General features: G+C 35.4%; 1 protein-coding gene across 2 annotated transcripts in view; it reads left to right on the plus strand.

The window, feature by feature from the left end:
* SESN3 (sestrin 3) overlaps positions 1-14,627 on the plus strand; it is a 243,646-nt gene extending 229,019 nt beyond the window's left edge. For both annotated transcript variants that reach the window (XM_053708601.1, XM_053708602.1), the window contains one exon: positions 1,500-14,627. In XM_053708601.1, coding sequence (XP_053564576.1) covers positions 1,500-1,586 — 87 coding nt within the window. In that variant the 3' untranslated portion in view covers positions 1,587-14,627. The remainder of the gene's footprint in view (positions 1-1,499) is intronic.
* The last annotated feature ends 6,120 nt before the right edge of the window (positions 14,628-20,747 follow it).

Consider the following 20,747-nt stretch of genomic DNA (forward strand, 5'->3'; position numbering starts at 1 on the left):
CTGTGTATAACTTTGTGCAAAAAAAGCTATGCTTAAATAGGAAGGAGCTAAGTTGTAACAAAGGATATAGAGAAAAGGAGGTCAATCTGTTAAGTGAAGTAAACTGGAATTTTCTATGTTCCTGTAATAATTTCACCAACTGAATTTAAAGGGACAGTCTACAGCAGAATTTGTATTGTTTTTAAAAGATAGATAATCCATTTATTACCCATAATAATATACGTTTTACCTCTGTGATTATCTTGTATCTAAGCCTCTACAGACTGCCCCCTTATTTCAGTTCCTTCAAAAGACTTGCCTTTTAGCCAATTAGTGCTTACTCCTAGGTAACTCCACGTGCGTGAGCACAGTGTTATCTATATGACTCACATGAACTAACACCCTCTAGTGGTGAAAAACTGTCAAAATGCATTCTGCTTAGAGGCGGCCTTCAAGGTCTAAGAAATTAGCATGTGAACCTCCTAGGTTTAGCTTTCAACTAAGAATACCAAGAGAACAGAGCAAAATTGGTGATAAAAGTAAATTGGAAAGTTGTTTAAAATGACCTGCCCTATCTGAATCATGAAAGTTTATTTTGGACTAGACTGTCCCTTATAAGGGACACAAAACTGGTCCCTTTTAACATAAAAAGACTTACATGCTTACCTTACATTACCCTTTACCCTTACTTACCTTAGGCATCCTCCTCCCCACTCTGCAGCTATTTGTTTTTAAATTTCTCCAGAGATTGAAGGTGCAAGCTCTTGTGGCCCTCTCTCAGCATCAGCACAAGTGTTGGATCTGTAAGACCTACCAATGTGCAAAGACTGATTAAAGGCAGAGTGAGCGTGTGCCTCAAAATCAATAGCGACCGTTACTGTTTTTGATTGGCTGTAACGCTGTTCTTTTGGAAGAGGGGCGCAACCAGGTAACAAATGTGGAGGATATGGAATACGTAAAGTAGGTGATGGCAAAGGAAGTGACATTCTATTAAAATATTTTTTAACAGGAAATGTCAATGAATAGTCTAGTAAAAATTAAGCTTTTATGATTTAGATAGAGCAGACAATTTTAAGCATCTTTCTAATTTACTCCTATTATCAATTTTTTCTTAATTCTCTTGTAATCTTTATTTGAAAAAGCAAGAATGTAAGCATAGGAGCCGGCCCATTTTTGGTTCCACACCTGTGAAGCCACCAATCAGCAAGCGCTACCCAGTTCCTGAACCAAAAATGTGCCGGCTTCTAAGCTTACATTCAAATAAAGATACTAAGTGAACAAAGACAAATTTATAATAGGAGTAAATTAGAAAGTTGCTTAAAATTGCATGCTCTATCGGAATCATGAACGTTTAATTTTGACTAGACTATTCCTTTAAGGTATGTGAGATGTTTACTGTTACTGTAAAAGGTAACAGTTTTGTGTCATTTTTAAATACTTTCCTATATTTTAAGGTGTAAAATACAATGTGGTCCAACTTAGATTCTAACTTGATTTTTTATTCATTTACTTTTTTCCAGGTTCATGTGAATCTGCTGCTGATGGAAGCCCGTATGCAAGCCGAACTTCTCTATGCCCTCCGTGCTATAACCCGACACCTGACCTGATGAATTTCTCAGGGCTTTGTTACAAATGTAACGTCACTTTTTCAATTAGATAGCAACTGAAGCCGTCTGTGATGTAGCATCAAACATATATGCATTTCTAGTGTCAAAGTTTGCCCATATTTTGCGGCAGTAATGTGCAATGACCCGTGTCCTTCTTTTCTTGATGCTTAGCATTACTAATGTTAGCTGAAATTAGCACTACTTTTGATTATTATTATTTTTTTTATGTTATGCAGTAACTACAATGCATATATTTTCCAACTGAACAGAGTTTAGACAAAGGGTTCCTAAGTCTCAAACTTTGTTTTATAATTTTTTTTTTTGTTGTAATTTTTTTGCAGAAACCTTGGTTTGGCTTTTTATAGTTTATTTTAAAGCTTTGTTTTATATAGCAGAACTGAAAAAAAAAAAACAGGAAAATAAGCTGTACTCTGTAATTAATCAGAAATACATTATCTGAGCACTTTAACTTTTTTGGTGCCAACGAATGGATAAAAAAAAAAAAGAAAAAGAAAAAAAGAAAAGCGTATATAAAATGGAATTTATAGCTATATTCATATTAGTTGCGATTGTAAAGAAACTGCATCAGCATTCAGTGAACTTGTGCTAGTTTTAATGTTCTAACTATTGCTGCCAAAAATGATTTTTTACAGGACACTATTTGCCTGTTTAAAAACAAAAATGTGAACTATGTCATTATGCTAAGACAAATTTTGCAGCATGCTACTGAAATGCAGAGCTCTGCTATGTATAGATATTTGTTCTCACTCCTGCAAAGTGATATGTTTTTTTGTTTCAGTATTTAACAATTTTTCGCTAGTCGTCTACTGCATATCCAAAAGGATTCCATTCTTCAATCCTATTTTTTTAGTTTTATACCGTTACTAATAATTAAATGCAGCAGCAATATTTTACACCAATCAAGACACATTACAGCTTATGTTGTAATCTGAGGAAAGCAAGAAAATCCAAAATGATCATTTTATGCAACCACTGTTTGTTTAAAGGGTTCCAAATAATACCCAATATGCAGATCTCTGCTCAAACTGCGGTTGGATGTTTCTGTTTACCAAATGTTTCGATGTTGTTTTCGTTAATGGTCTCCAGTTCAGCTCAATCAATTTGCCTTTTGTTTTCAGATTGCTACATGCATATTTTAAGGTTGCAGCTCCCTGTAGGACCAAAATGAAATAATGGCACAATGTCAAAAATACATTATTTGTTGGTAATCAATGAGTCAAAACTAAAACACAAAAAGTGTTTAATATGCTTTTTTTTTTTAAAAGATCTCAACCTTAATATGTGACACATTTGTTGGTCAGAAACATAAAGTCTATAATAATCAAGGGAAGGCCATAACATTTATAGTAACTGTTTAGCATTACAAAGCTATTTTAAAATTGTATTAAATGCATTTGCACTATTTTGTATTTCATTTATTTTGGACCTTTGAACAAGCCAAGTCATGTGTTCAGTTTGCTCCTATATGGGACTGCTCCATTCTTTAGGCCCTAGAGGGCCTGCAGTGCCTTCAAATGCTAAAGTGCTACAGGCCCTTGCAGCGCCAAAGGTGTTAACCCCCTTAACTGTCAGGGGGGGTAAAAAAACAGGACCCCCCTGGCAGCAATGGGTTTAAATAAGTCATAACCTGACCAAAAATAGTTTTGCACAATTTCTCCTTTTCAGCGTTTTTATTTTCTTTTCCTATGCGAGTGAAGAGAAACTGATGTACTTGACCGGTCTGTTTGTTTTGTTATTTTTTTTCTTAGAAATGTTTACTCCAAATAATTTTACCTTTATTCATAAGTGTACTAATGATAGCTCTAAACTGTGATTTTATGTATGCGTTGTTGTAAGTGAACAAAGGTAAAGTGCAATATTAACCTAAAGCAACAACTTGTCTGATCCACCCCTTAGTTAAATCGATGGTAAAGTGTCCTTTGCAAACTCTTAAATAATATAGCAGAATACGAATGATAGCATGACAGATTTTGTTTTCTTAAGGATAATCTTTCTTAAATGTGCGTTATTTTTATATTTCGATGGTAAGGGGATTTAAAATCACAAAAGCCAAAGCAATAGTTAAAATAAGAATTGCCAATTTTTGTATCAACTGCATTAAGCGTTATTTGTGTTTTAACTTGTTTATATAGGATATAATAACACTGTTTACTTCTGTAGTGGTGTAATATATTGAGTCAACAGTTAGTGGCATGCTGTGTCTGTTGTGAAATATTGGTTGTGAACGCCTATTTTACAGTAATTTTTACATCTGTTTAAATGTTACCAGCATTCATAAACGCCACATATTGTCCTAAGTAAAGAATTGAAAGCAAGACTAGAAGGTCTGTATATCAACCAGACTTTCATTCACATAAGCTTTTAATATAATTTTTACAAAATAATATAGCTGGTCCAGATTGCTCTTATATTTTGTAGTGACAATGAGAAGCATAAAATAGGAACAAACTATAATGTAAAAGTAGAATAAAAAAATATTCTATAATAGATTAGAGCAGTGCAAACCTCATATAGCTACATGAAAATTTAGATCTCTTCATAAGGGCTGTAATAATACTACTAGTAAAGTAATTATGTTTTGAAGACAGACTCTAGGTAGGTAACATATATTAAAACATATTTTATAATTCCAAGTTGTGCTGAATGATTCACTGTTCAGCTCTAAAATATTTTAAAATAAACCCCCTGCAGTTATATACAGCCCCTAAGTAAAATTTCCAAGTCATACCATATCCCACTTCTGAAATAAAAACAAATTAAAAATGTAGTTATATCTATTTGCTCACTCAGGTATCTAAATCAAAATACTGAAATATATAATGATGATGAAGATGAATAAACCATTTAAATTAAAGCTTTCCATCTCAATGCAGGAGGGTCTCCAATTGAAACCTCATATATGAAACCTATAGCTTAACAGAGCAATCCTGGAAAATGTTATTAAAAGTAAACAATAAAATTCAATATACAGAAATAACCATCTGTTCAAAAAGTTGCTTTGCTTATGAAGCAGACAATACATGATAGTGTAATATGTTAGGAATAGAAAAGCATAAATATTGATAATAAGAATATACTGACGTGTCTGAGCATATCATGTTCTTGAGTTTTAAATCTGATGTCCACCTTAAAGTATTTACTTGCCACTGTAAGGCTTTATCTGGTCACCTTACAGATGGCTTATAATGAGAAACGGATATAGCTCATAAACAATTTATGTGTATTTATTTAAAGCAAGATCATTTCATGAATCCACATTGGTCAGATTTTTTAATCTTAAAGTATTGTCTCTAAATCTAAAAAACTGATCCATGGCAGGAATAATCAAATGGTCTTAGCCTTTCAATACACATCAAGTTTTATGATGCAGTTTATTTGCATAATTCAGTAGCAGTTTGACATTCATTTATAACTGCAGACTCAACTATTATTTAATAAGGTGGGCACACAAATTGATCTCCCCTTAATTCTTTGATTTAGAAGCCATGGGCAAGTCTTAAAGTATCAGCTAATGGTATGGTATATATATCATATATTATCATGAAAAATATGATTCCACAATCTTACATATTCCACAGTGCTGGTCTGTGCGCCTTTTGTACGATGTCTGGTCATTCTGTCCATCATGGCCATCAGTGGAAGCCATCTTGGTGTCCTTGAGGAACAGTGCTGGTGCCTCATTGGTTGACCTGTTTAAAAATAGCCCTGGTGTCCAGAAGCTGCTGTCCATGCAGGTCAAATGTCCAGACATCACATTTTGCACTTTGAGAGAATTCATAGCGTCACTAACTATAAAAGGAGAAACTCCAAGGTTAACCCCTTAGCTGTGGGTTATACAGTCATTAGTTTTGCCAGACACAATCTTTATTAATGCATTAGAGATTCCCAATTAATACATTTACCCATTTTTAAGCAATACATTTTTTGTAAAGATCACTTTTATATTATATGTTGTTTTTACTGTAACATTATTTTTTAGGCTTAATAGGTTTCATTTTCTCAGTTACAAAAAAAATCATTTTTGAACTTCATATTCCTACAGTTACAGTTTGTAATATTGTCAGACCAATGTCTTTACTGTTTTTAAGTGTTTTCCATCTGAGCTTAAAGCAGTAGGGAGTGTGAGCAAGCACATATTGATTGTTGAAGGTCATTCTCAGTTGAAAAGTGAAGTCTTTGCTATCTGTAGACAATTCTATGTAGAATGGTGTCTGAAAACATTAAATAGGAGGTCCTTAATGGCCACAGTTATTTGTTCATACTTGATATGGCTGTTTATTACATAACTCGTATTGTACTCAGATGTATATTTTTTTAAATGATTGATTGTGATAGTAAACCTGGTGCCGATTTTTATATGAGGTGGTCCCTTCATTCCCTTATGCTTCTGTTCATAATACAAATCTTCCTTTACTAAAAAGTTGGTTAAAGCGCCATTGTGGTCTATAAAATATGATAGAAAGCATAATTTCAATCGTTAAATATAAGGTGAATGCTGCATAAATTGAAATAGCGTGTTTGTACACAACTGACGTGTCAGCTACTCATTGGCTGATAGCCAATACAGCTTTGGGAGTTGTTGCTAATGGGGGAAAAGCCTAATAAAAAAAATATTTTCGGGTAATTAAAAAAAAATGAATACATTTTGAAATATGCTCTTGTATATGGAACAAAGAAGGATTAGATACAATATCCCTCTAGATCAGACATCCTCAAGCTTGGCCCTCCTGAGGTTTTGGAATTACATTTCCCATGATGCTCAGCCAGCTGATATGCCGGCTGAGCATCATGGGAAATGTAGTTCCAAAACCTCTGGAGGGCCAAGTTTGAGGATGTGTGCTCTAGATCACTGGTTTTCAAACCTGTCCTCAGACCTCCCCAACAAGCCAGGTTTTCAGGATTACCTTGGATGAGAGCAATTAAAATGACCATGTTTACTAATCAGCTGATTATTTCACCTGTGCTCCAGTTCAGGTATCCTTAAAATGTGGCCTGTTAGGGAGGTCTGAGGACCGGTTTGTAAACCAGTGCTGTAGATGAATATATTGTGCTTAGGATCAGGTGTACTTTATCTTGCAATAAATCTAGGTTAGCAGAAAAAATCAGGACTTTTGCAATCAACATGAATATCATTTTCTTTACCGTAGCACGGCAGATGGACTAGTAAGCACTGACCTGCACAGTTCATGATTTGTCCGATTATAAAAAGCTTGTAGATGTCAGTTACTAACAGAGAGCAGAATGTGTTTGAATTTATTATAAATATTATTCAGAACCTGTTGCAAGTCCTAAACAATTTTCATTTAAGGGTACAGTGTACTGTGATTCCCCCCCCCCTCTCTTTTGATGTGTTCCCAAATGATCAATTTTGCCTGCTGGAGTATATTACATTGATTACAATTATCTCCTTTACCATCTTTTATGATTTAAAATAGTTGCTTTTGCCTTATAAAACTGCCACTTATACTGAAAATATACTGAAAATGTAATTACAATAGTAATGGTTATAGAAAAGTTATGTAAAAAAATAGTGATGCAGAGGAAATCACACTCCCTGTGGGGTTGAGAGAGCTTGGCTGCAACTTCAAAGTTCCTGCTTCATGATATAAAAAGGGGTGCAGGAGGCTATTTGCAGCTTAAAGGGACATAAAACCCAATTTTTTTCTTTTGTGATTCAGATAGAGGCCTATTTATTTAAAGGTCTTGCGGACCTGATCCGAAAGTGCGGATCAGGTCCGCAAGACCTTGCTGAATGCGGAGAGCAATACGCTCTCCGTATTCAGCATTGCACCAGCAGCTCACAAGATCTGCTGGTGCAACGCCGCCCCCTGCAGACTCGCGGCCAATGGGCCACCAGCAGGGAGGTGTCAATAAACCCGATCGTACTCGATCAGGTTGAATTGTGGCGAGTCAGGGTTATGGAGCAGCGGTCTTTAGACCGCTACTTCATAACTGCTGTTTCTGGCGAGTCTGAAGACTCGCCAGAAACACGGGCCCACAAGCTCCATACAGAGCTTGATAAATGGGCCTCAGAGAATACAATTTTAACAACTTTCCAATTTACTTCTTTTATTTAATTTGCTTCCTTCTCTTGTTATCCTTTGCTGAAAGGTTTATCTAGGCAAGCTCATGAGCAGCAGAGAACCTAGGTTCTAGCTGTTGATTGGTGGCTGCATATATATATATCGATTGTGATTGGCTCACCCATGAGTTCAGTTAGAAACCATTAGTGCATTGCTGCTACTTCAACAAATGATACCAAGAGAGTGAAACAAAGTAGATAATAGAAGTAAATTAGAAAGTTGTTTAAATTTGTATTCTCTATCTGAATCATGAAAGAAAACAATTGGGTATCATGAACCTTTAATCCTAAGGTAAGACTTTAAGATGACTAAGATATAGACTGTCCCTTTTAAATATGCATTTTGAAAATGCATATTTAAAGGGACAGTCTACACCTTAATCATCTTGTGCTCTCTAAATATTGGTCTTTGTGTATACAGTGAGAAATAAAAAGTGTAGGATTTTGTGAATATGTATAGAGATAACATAGCAAGGAATGTTCTCCCTGCATACTCAGACCACTTGGTTGGGTTGCGGCTTCAATTATCAAAAGCATATATTTAATATGCATAAATAAATCTAAAGGAGCAATTTCCCATACATTTTTAACTGCAGCTTGTATAACAAGTCCCTGGAAACACATTAATGGAAAACCATTTTTACAGTGCACTGTCCCTTTAACTATGATAGCTTACACATGTAAGAACTCCTATTCCATCAGATAGTATTAGTCTATGGAATCGTTTAACACAGAGGGTTCACAAGGGGTAGAGAAAGAGAAGGAAGAAATGTAAAACAGTTTAAGCTTAGAAGGATGTAGAAATTGAAGACAAGATAGAGTAAGATCCCAATTATCAAAAATATTAAATCACTGATTTACAAAACAAAAGCAAATAGGTTGAAACTTAACTAGTTATGATGTTTTAAGTTTCAACTTGACTAATCAATCTGTTCTTAAAAGGACGATTTTGCTTTAGTGTAAAAAAATAAAATAAAATAATGTTCTTTGTCCCAATCTGTTTGTTGGCCCCTCTAGGGACTATGAGACAAATATATTCCATATATTGCAAATTGCAGGTTACAGAATTAGCTTTTTGGACACTTAGGGAGCGTGGGACAAGCACAGCGTTTACACAACAGGTGTTTAATGTACTTTTAAATGGTATTGTCCTCAAAATGTATGAATGTGTTGCACAGATGGAGTAACATAGGGGCACTGTTAACCATGATCCATATGACAGAACAGCATTCTTTTTTTTTTTTTTTTGCCTGAAAAAATGAAAAAGCCCTCAGAATGTAATTCAATAGAACAGTGTCAGTTGCTTATTTCCTGTTATTGCTCACTGGCAGATACACACTAATAAACAGAGGGATAATTATTAATATTGTATATCCATCGAACTATTTCATTGGATTGTATTGATCCTGGAGTTTGCAAGATGCAGATTAGTGGCTCTTGTAGTTGTTTGGGTCATTATATCCATTCCCATTGGTCAACTCTAAAATGGTCAAAGCATTTTAATTAATTCCCACCTTTAGTAGCTCCTTTTATAAAATGTTGTGTATCTGCAAAATTAGTAATGCATTCATCATATGCTTCATATTTCCATGATTTATTTAAAGGGATATGAGTGTGTGTATATATGTATGTGTATATATATATATATATATATATATATATATATATATATATATATACACACACACAAACACTGTAATTAAAATAATATTTGCAGATTAAAATTTTGTAAGTGGAAATGTTACAATTGAATAAAAGAACGATTTAAGTAAAACTGAGCTTTTAGACACTGTGTTCCCAATGGTCCATTAGCAGGCAGGAACGTGCCACCACAATAATAAAAACTATACTATATCATTAGAAAACAAAACAAAAATAGTAAAATATTTTGAAGTAGCCTCATTTGGATGCAACAAAGATAATTACAATAATGTCCTAATCAGGTGAGTCCATGATCTGGCGCCATTCCTCTAAACTGGCAATGCACTGAACTAGATGCAGCACTGCATTTATCCCCCCCCTGCAAAATATGATTCCACAATCTTATGAGTGCCAGAGCGCACCTTTCATGCACTGAAAGAATCCATAGTATAACTGGATATGAAAGGAGGGACCTCTAAGGTTAACCCTTTGCCTGCCAAAAGAGGGTCGCAATGCATTGCAAGACAAGGAGTTTATACAATCCTTTGTTTTGAAGCACACAGTCTTCATGAATGTATGACAGCAATGTAATTTTTTTTTCCCTCTTTATATTGTGAACAAGCTTTATTAGCATGCTGTGAAACATTTACAATAGATATTCATTGATCAGTATTAGCAAATGCAGTGATTAGGTTCATTCTCTTTGGTACTTCTTTCTTCTGATATAAGCTTCAGCCCTCTCTCTTTACAACTGATGTGTGTATTTTTTTTCTTTCATATAGAATTGTAGGACAATGTGATACACACACATTAGTTTGCAAGACAGTATATTTCAGCAGAATTGTTCAGGAAAGCATTATGGGTTGTATTACCTCTTTGCACACAAAGTTACTTTATTGTAGCTTTATACAAAAAACAAACAAATTGAAGATAAAGTTACAGGAATTATTTTTATTGTAGTTCTTAAATCAACGGACTAAATTGTCTATAGTCTGGTCAGTGTAAATCAGCTCACATAAAGCAGAGACTTGCATAACGTAACATAGATGCATATCATTTTAATATCAATATCATTTGTCTGTTACCAACTCCTTGAAAATCAAGCAACAAACAGTGAAATTTCTTAAAGGGCCAGTCAACATTCAAAATAATGTTACATCATTCGGCACTATGTGCAGCATTATGTAATATTAACCTAGAGACACCTGCAAAAGAATAAAGGATTTAAAAGATTTAACCCCACAAACGGCACTTACCTTCCTCACCAGTCTCTTCTGGTTTCTTCAACAGAGCGTCATGGTCGCGTTGTCTGATCACAGTGAAATCGGTCGTCCTGTTGAACTACATGTAGCCTGCTCCTGCGCTGGTTAAAGCAGCCAACGGCTTTACCCAGCGTGGGAGTGCGATACATATAATTCAACAGGATGACCTGCTATGCTGTGATTAGACATAGAAGCAGAATTATGTAACATTGATTTAAACGTTCACTGACCCTTTAACCTTAGAGTTCCATTGCCTCTTGATCTGTGCTTTATAAGAACTGCTACTCATAGCTGAGGGATTTAACTATTTTTTCACATAAATAAAACAATTTGATTGGAAGCTACTTAATCATATACATGATTTTAGGGAGCACTATTAGCATAAAATTAAGTTGTTTTGAGGATAATTTAAACAGAAATTCTTAATAGCATATTAATGGGCATGCTAATAATGAATCAATTTTACTGAGACACATCCAGTCCAGTTATGTACTGTAATGCTGCCTTCACAATTAGTACATCATTTTATTTTGCATATTTAAGTATTAAACCTACCTCTATTTAGCACGCTGTCTACCCACCTTGTTTTATACATGCAAGGTATAAAGGGTGGGCTAAATCACAAAAACTCCCACACTCCAGGAATCCTAAAAACAAGATTGTTGGATAGTCTCCACTCTCCTATGATGTTTTTAAAGATGAAAATAAAGTCTTGTGTTTAGGTTTCCTGGAGTGCAGGATTTTTTGTGTTTTGTATTGGTGACAAGGTTCAGTCACCTCTTGGCTGGCAGCAGTTGTTTGTGATAAAGGATGAGCTAGCCTGTCAGATGCTGTGCTGCCGGAGCCACTTCTGTGCTTGGCAGTATGCACCCAGCTGCTTCTCCCCATGGATAAAGCCCATACAAAGAGCAACTTCAGCCTCTCTCATCCCTGTGGCCAGGGTCAGATTTACAATAAGGCAGAGTAGGCATGTGCTTATAGGCGCCCTCCATAGAGGGGCTCCTGTCTCTGCCTATTAGAAATACTGGTCAGCCAACAACCTTAACTAAGATGGCCACCAACAGTAAAATAACAACATTGCGCACGCATGGCAGCCATCTCTCATAATGTTGCAGCGAGCATTATGCATGCGCAGCATCCGGTTTTCCCATGCATGCGCAATGCTTGCAGAAACCTTGACAAAGATGGACATGTGTTATTTCTCTGCTGACAGCCATCTTAGTTAAGGTCGCCAGCACTTCAGATTAAGCACCCTGGAGCTAATAATTAGAAATACACCTATATAGTTTCTGGCCTTCTTCGTGTTGGAAATAAAATAGCCATATGAGGGATGTTGGAGCGCAAATAAAAATGGCAAAATAGAATAAATATAGTATAAATAGAGGCGTAATAAGCTATTTTTTGGGGGGTGGGCATATTTGAAGAAAGAAATCATTCAGCTCAATGCACAGTTTTCATGCCCTTTTACAACAGATTAGGCAATTAGTACAACCATATTGTTCTCTAAAATTAACCAAATTGGCTTTATTTTGGCGATTGAGTCCCCACAGCTGCATGTCCCCATTATATCTGTGAAAGAACAGTAGGTGGAATATTACTGTTGCCTTTTCAGAATGTAAGTGTATAGGAAGAATCAATGTAACACAAATGCCTTATTTTTGTTGTGTATGTTGACATGGTAATATTGGTAGCAAATCTATATTTGGACTTGGTTATTAAGTCCCCTATACACTCTTGTGACAATGACAATTTGTGACTTGTTTGGCGTATTTGAAATTTTCAGTAAATGTCATCTCGCTTGTCTCTTGTGGAAATAGGATACTAATCGTGTTCTTTTTAATTGCTGTTTTCAACGAGGATTAATGAAATTTGTTGAAGAAACAGTTACTATAATTTATGTAGGTTTTAAAGATGTCTGTGAACCAATAAACTATTTCAGATATTTTAAATTACCAGATGCTGATTTTGTTTATTAAGATCTTCTAAGAAAGATGTAATCTCCACTTGTGCAATTCGCTTTTACAACAGTTCTCATAGAATGGAAGTAATGTCCAATACGTACGTGACTCCCGACATGTCTCTTGCCTTTATAACTATATACTTTTGCTTGGCGTTCTGAAGAGACCAGTTCTCTCTGAATCAAGTCCAGATCTTTTGAGGAATGCAAGAGGTTTAATATGAAAACTGGCTTTTTTTTTCTTTTCAATTCATTAAAGGGACACTGAACCCAAATTTTTTTTATCTTGATTCAGATAGCGCATGCAATTTTAAGCAACTTTTTAATTTACTCCTATTATCAAATTCTTTTCATTCTCTTGGTATTTTTATTTGAAATGCAAGAATGTAAGTTTAGATGCCGGCCCATTGTTGGTGAACACACTGTGTTGTTCTTGCTGATTGGTGGGTAAATTCACCTACCAATAACCTAGTGCTTTCCATGGTTCTGAACCCAAAAAAATAGCTTAAATGCCTTCTTTTCAAATAAAGGAAGCAAGAGAACGAAGAAAAATTGATAATAGGAGTAAATAAGAAAGTTGTTTAAAATTGCATGCTCTATCTGAATCACGAAAGAAAACATTTGGGTTCAGTGTCCCTTTAAGCTAAGATATATTAAAAGGGACAAGTACCCCATTTTTTCATGAATCAAAGTGCACTTGTTTAAATAACTTTCCAGTTTACTTTTATCAAATTTACATCATTCTCTTGGTATCCTTTGTTGGAAAAGCAGGGACATAAGGAACGTGCACATTGTTGGAGCACAATATCAGTTTTGCAAGAAAGCTTTATACAATGTTACACTCTTTTGAACACTTCTGGGTAGATTTAGCAATGGCCGAATGGCCCTTGTTTCCGCTACTCCATAACTTGTCCACTGCAGTCTTCAATCCGCACAATCCTATATGATCGGGCTCATTGATACCCCCTGCTAGCGGCCACGAATCTGCAGGGGGCGGCATTGCACAAGCAGTTCTGGTGAACTGCTTGTGTAATGATAAATGCAGACAGTGTATGCTGTCGGCATTCAGCGATGTCTGTCGGACATGATACAGACATTGGTAAATCTACCCCCTTAATGTTATCAGTGTTAACATAAGGAATACAACTTATGCCATTTAGTGCTCAAGATGTGTATGATTTTGAGATAACCTAAATATTCTCCTCTACAAAGAGAGCAAAGTAAATTTGATAAAAGAAATAAAATGTGTCTGAATCATGAAAAAAAAAAATTGTTTTATGTCCCTTTTAGTGTAGTATTTAACCGCTTGTCTGCCAGAGAGAGCTTGCAACCAAGGGGTTAAGCGTTTAGAAACGGTGGTGATGATATCCATCTTATTCTCAATCTGGTTAATGATTACTGCACAGTGTTTTTCCATCTTTTAGCTTGAGATTACTATGGGTGCAGAGAATAGGTTATTTATTGTGATTGCCTATATGTGGAGTTTTAGCTATTAACCCTTTAAGGACACAGCATCAGTTTGCTCAATTGTTCCATGACAGAATATTTCTGTCATTAAGTGGTTAAAATAAATAGAATAATGATAGTAATTTCTGTGCTAGCAAAACTGCAAATCATATGGAAATATTTTAGCTTTTTCATGGTATCTTGCTGTTTTGTTTCTTAAAACAAATGTTTATGACAGGTCTATTTTTTATTCTACATACAATAGAAATGAACCCATACAATGCTTGAGAGGACAGTAGCACATGACCCTTTATAACACTGTCACATTCTCAGGCAGGAAATGGGTTAATAATGTGGTAGCAATTTCTAATACGTATCAAACAGATTTTCCATAACGTGTAGTGAGGGCTGAGGATATGCAGTATAAGTATCAGAGATGCCTGTGTGTGTAATAACAAATTAAAAGCAATTCAAAATTCTGCACTTTCTAGAAGGTTTTGAAGAATATATTTATACTGTAGGTACGGAGATAAGGGGTTTGTAAATCTGTTTCACATTTATACTTGCTGATATTACTTTTGTTGTTACTAGTATAGATTTTTTTTTGTTCCAATAAAATGAATAAAAACGTATGTGTCTCTTTGTTTTTCATTTTCAAGAAAAAAATATATCATGTTAATTGATTAGGCATATCCGTGAATATGGCTGCAGGCAATGAAATTCGCCCTTTTTTGGTGCCGGTTTTATTTGCATGAAAATGCAACACAGAAAAATGTGTTCAAATGCAGACCTTAGTGAAACGCACAATCATGCTTACTTTTGTTAAGGAATGCCAAATACGAATTTATGCACATGCCTTGAAAGGACCATGCCACTGATTTAAATTTGATTGAAGCCTTTGCTATACAAACATGCATATAAGCCTTATTATTCTAAGGGTTCTCATTAATAAACGCAACTTCTATAAGCCCACATCTTAAAGAACTTAATAAACCTCCTGACAACACTTTTTCAGCTTATTACCAGATACCCCAAAAAATCTACGGATGTAATATTGAATTTGCGCATGCCTAAAACAAACATTACTCAGACCATATTGGTTAACATTAGAAAGCAACATTACCAAACAGGTACAAACCCTACCAGCTCAAACATTTAAATTACAAAATTAATAATAAGCACATTTACACTAATAAATCTAGTGAATTCCAAACTTAACAACACACATGCCCACTATATGGATAATGCTCCTGTTCAAATACACATATATATCTATGATTTTAGAACAAAACAGTTTAATTGTACACGTAAACTATTTGCATTGCTACACACTATTAAGAGAACATTTAACATACAAAACCTTCAACCTGTGACGTAATCTCTAAAATTAAAAAAATCAATTTGTCAGTATTTGTGAATATTTCATATTGGGATATTAAACGATGCTAAGGTAATGTTAATGTAATCAACTATTACATGATCTATTTATATAGGGTCACTTAGTTGGCATTTCCAGAAAAGGATTAAAAAATTGATTATGGGTTGTATCTGCTATACAGTATACTAGAAAAGCTTACAAATCTATCCTTAAACTACAAAAGAGATGGAATCTTCATCATCAGACATTAATCAAAATATGTTCTACGGATCAACTGGAACATTGTAAGGCATCAGAGAATCGATACGTCGGTAATCCATTAAAGCCATTAAACATATTCCATACTTCCCAATCTGTCAGTTTCAGAAACACAGATGACCCACATCTGGATTGTATTTATAAATTCTAATTGGTTAAAAATACCATCCATCAGGGGCACAACTAGACTGCATAAGGCCCCCCATTTCAACAGCACCTCTTCCAAAGCACAACTCCTATTTTTTATAATCTGCCACCATAAAAACGACATGATTACCAGCATACCTTAAAAATAACTGGACTATGGCAACATGTTAAATGACAACATGTATATGTTACAGATTAGTGTAAAAAGATAAGTCATGCTAATCACAAGGACACATTCTCTAAATACCTTACTATCCCACAGACTGGAGCAATTAGTAGTGCTCCTAGTAGTAATAAGCACTTAAATAGCTAGGAATACATTAGTATGATCACTCATAACTCATAGCAGGCTTGAACCATCCTACCAAGCCCCAAACTAGAAGTTAAAATTAATTTCCTGGTTTGTCTATGGCAGGAGGTTTGGGAATAGAGGAAGTTAAATCCAAACCAACCAGTGACCAACACCATTCTTTTCTACAAGACCTACGCAACACCCAACTCTGTCATCTGGTCTCACTTCTAATCCACCTGAATCAGGGGCCTTGAAATACTAATTTGGCATTTTGTAGAATCTCACCAGACAAGAGAGTGTTAGAGAATTGAGTACTTAAAAGAAAATATTGTAGGTTATACCCGGCAGCATGGATATTGGACAGTGTTCAGCAACATCATTATACATCTGGATGTCCTTCATGTAATGCTTTGTTGGTAAGCAATGTGCAGTTCTAGTGAGTTTTTTCTCTGTGAACATTACCACAAACAGAGGGCACCTCTGTGTTGGCAATATATATATATTCCTAGCTATATATATATATATATATATATATATATATATATATGTATGTATGTATATATATTCCTAGCTATATATATATATATCTGTCTATTTTATATATTCCATTTTATTTATTTTTCCTATTGCACCCCCTATGGTTTAGAGAGCAGATTGCCATAAAGTATCTTATAAATGTTTTATTTAAAGATACTAAACCGACTTTACTGATTTAATTTCATTAAAATTGTTGCACCAGCTAATCGCATTGTCTTTTTTTTTTTTTATATATATATTTTTTTTGGTTAACTTTTGAAAATCCAGTGATTCTCCTAAGTTTTGGTGTCTGAAGAAGATTGGATTTATTTCACTTCAATCAAGATTTTATTATTTTTGAAAGCCAGAGTAGGTTTGCTCTGATCTTTTCCTTCATGATTGGGTCTAGCCATACTCCACGTCTCTTCAGTAGGGCAGTGGTGGCTTTAAAGCAGTTAGGAATTTGTAAGGTGGGCCTTGCTGCATTTTCCTAACATATTTGCTGCCCTAACATAGAAAGCCAGAGTAGGTTTGTTCTGGTCTTTTTTTTTTTATTTCTACAGGTCCCTGTGAGGAGTGGCGTCCTCTCATACCGGGTAGGCTGTCCTCCTGTAGGACAGCTAGATTGCAGGTAAGTGCCTTTTTGTTTTCCAGGTAGGGAGGACGCAGGCACTTTTGTGACTTTCTCCAAGAGGTTAATGTTTATCAGGAATTTAAAATATTCCCCTCTTGGTGAAACGTGTTTTTTGGCTCAATTTTTTTGTGTAAAGTGGGCTTCTTCAAATTTCTTTATTTTTTGAGAGAAGCTAGGGAGTAGCATGCATTCGGCTAGATTACGAGTTTTTGTCGGTAATGGTGTGTGGTGCTAACAAGCAGTTTATGCTCACCGCTCACCTACAAACAACGCTGGTATTACATGTTTTTATAAACCTGGCGTTAGCCGCAAAAAAGTGAGCGGAGAGCAAAATTTAGCTCCACATCTCACCTCAATACCAGCGCTGCTTACGGTAGCGTTGAGCTGGCTAAACGTGCTTGTGCACGATTTACCCATAGGAATCAATGGTGCTGATTCGGCTGAAAAAAAGTCTAACACCTGCAAAAAAGCAGCGTTCAGCCCCATTGATTCCTATGGGGAAATCATTTTTATGTCTACACCTAACACCCTAACATGAACCCCGAGTCTAAACACCCCTAATCTTACACTTATTAACCCCTAATCTGCCGCACCCGACATCGCCGACACCTGCATTATATTAGTTACCCCTAATCTACCGCTCCGGACACCGCCGCCACCTACATTATACTTATGAACCCCTAATCTGTCGCCCCCAACATCGCAGACACCTACATTATAGTTATTAACCCCTATTCTGCCACCCCCCATGTCGTTGCAACCTACCTACAATTATTAAGCCCTAATCTGCCGCCCCCAACATCGCTGCCACTATAATAAAATTATTAACCCCTAAACCTAAGTCTAACCCTAACCCTAAAATAAATATAATTTAAATAAATCTAAATAAAAATACTATTATTAAATAAATTATTGCTATTTAAAACTAAATACTTACCTATAAAATAAACCATAAGATTTAAGATAAGATAACTAATAGTTACATTGTATCTATCTTAGGGTTTATTTTTATTTTACAGGCAACTTTGTATTTATTTTAACTAGATAGAATAGTTATTAAATATTTAATAACTTCCTAGTTAAAATAAATACAAATATACCTGTAAAATAAATCCTAACCTAAATTACAATTACACCTAACACTACACTATCATTAAATAAATTACCTAAATTAACTACAATTACAATTAAATTAAATAAACTAAATTACGGAAAAAAACACTAATTACAGAAAAAATAAAATAATTACAATTTTTTAAAACTAATTACAGCAAATCTAATCCCCCTAATAAAATAAAAAAGCCCCCCAAAATAATAAAAATCCCTACCCTATACTAAATTACAAATAGCCCTTAAAAGGGCTTTTTGCGGGGCATTGCCCCAAAATAATCAGCTCTTTTACCTGTAAAATACAAACTTGCCTGTAAAATAAAAATAAACCCTTTATTTTATCGGTAAGTATTTCGTTTTAAATAGGAATAATGTGGTTAATTGTAGTAATTTTATTTAGATTATTTTAAATTATATTTACGTTAGGGGGGTTAGGGTTAGACTTAGGTTTAGGGGTTAATATATTTAATATAGTTGCGGCGATGTTGGGGGCGGCAGATTAGGGGTTAATAAATGTAGGTAGGGGTCGGCGATGTTAGGGACGGCATATTAGGGGTTAATAAAATTTAACTAATGTTTGCGAGGCGGGAGTACGGCGGTTTAGGGGTTAATATATTTATTATAGTGGCGGCAATGTCCAGTCGGCAGATTAGGGGTTAAAAATTTATTTAAGTGTTTGCGATGTGGGGGGCTCGGTTAGGGGTTAATAGGTAGTTTATTGGTGTTAGTGTACTTTTTATCACTTTAGTTAAGAATTTTATGTTACGGCGTTAGCCCATAAAACTCTTAACTACGGACTTTTAAATGCGGTAGGAGTCTTGACAGGAGAGGCTGTACCGCTCACTTTTTCCAAGACTCGTAATACCGGCATTAGGCAAATCCCATTAAAAAGATAGGATACGCAATTTACGTAAGTGTATTTGTGGTATGCTCGAGTCACGGAAAAAAAGTGAGCGGTACACCTGTACCTGCCAGAGTCGTAATACCAGCGGGCATTAAAAAGCAGCGTTGGGACCTCTCAACGCTGCTTTTTAAGGCTAACGCAAAACTCGTAATCTAGGCAATTGTATTTTATACGCATCTTCTTCTTGTCTGGTGTGTAGTGTTTACTCTGTGAAGCATAAGGGGGTTTGCATTATACCATCCCTTTAGCTTATCTTTATTTTGCACTGTTTTGGTCATACATCGTTAGTATGGTGTGAGAACATAATCCGCCATTACACAATCCTGGCGGGGAAATTTATCAGAGAATGCGCGCTTTGAATTTGTGTTGCCCTGTTCGTGTCGGCAGTCACATGACACATACTCCGCCTTCTACCTTTTTAGATTATTGAACCTGGGCCCTGTGGTTTCTAGTTACGCCTCTGAGCATCACATGCAGTACTCTGCGGTTCCTCTCTATCTCCTGGAGGAGTTTATTTGCTTGCAGAGATAGCTGCACTGGTATCTTCAGTGGTATCTGTGGCATTATCTGTTTTTCCTTTACTAAAAGGAATATGCAAGAGGAAAATTTAAAATTCAGATAGTAAGGCTTCTGTTCCGCCAGCTACTATTCAGGTTGTCCTCTCTCATAAAGCTGATAGGGAGGATACGCCGGTAGCCTCTGAGGGAAAAAAATCTCAGATTCGGCCAGTATAATTCCTTCATCTGATGCTAAAGTGATCTCCTTCAGTTAAATGCTTGCGCGCCTCGTGTACCTTTTAAAGGAGGTTTTAGCTACTTGGACGACATCGATACCCCTGTCGTTGTCAACCCTTGGAAGTTTTGTAACTTTATTATCTCTATGATGTTCCTTCCTATGAGGAGGTGTTGCTAGACGTGCCTTGGATATTTCAACAGGAATAGGAGAAGCTAAGGATTCTTTTTCCCTGTCTCCCGTATTTTTTTTTTTATTTTTTTTTAATTTTCAAAAGGCTTTATTGAAGGAAACCTGAGGTTTTACAACAAAGCTTGGTTACACATGGTATACATCAATATTGTTACAAGATAAAGTCATGCATCAGCTTTTATTATACAATGCTAATACAGTAGGCTACAACAATTAACCTTAACAACATGAGCATTTTTCATTGAACCTCATTCTACACCCCTATTAACTAATCGGACCTCTCTTGGGTCCCAAGTAAAAACAGTTTAAGGGTTATATAGGGGTGATGTGTTATTTAAGCATAGGAAAAGCATAATGAACTATGCAGGGGAAAGGTTATATAAACCAAGTATTATGAAATAGGTTGAGGACCAAAATTAAGCCAACAATTAACATTATAAATTTTGTTTTAAGCATAACACCATAAACTAACAACTAGCTAAACTAATTGTAAAGAGAAATACAATTAAGTATGCAAGAATTAGCTCCATGAAGTGAAATATCTTTCAACTCAGCAGAAATTAGTTTGGATAAGTAGAGAAATATTATT

Source organism: Bombina bombina, chromosome 3 (assembly GCF_027579735.1).
Source record: "Bombina bombina isolate aBomBom1 chromosome 3, aBomBom1.pri, whole genome shotgun sequence".
NCBI classification, from domain to species: domain Eukaryota; kingdom Metazoa; phylum Chordata; class Amphibia; order Anura; family Bombinatoridae; genus Bombina; species Bombina bombina.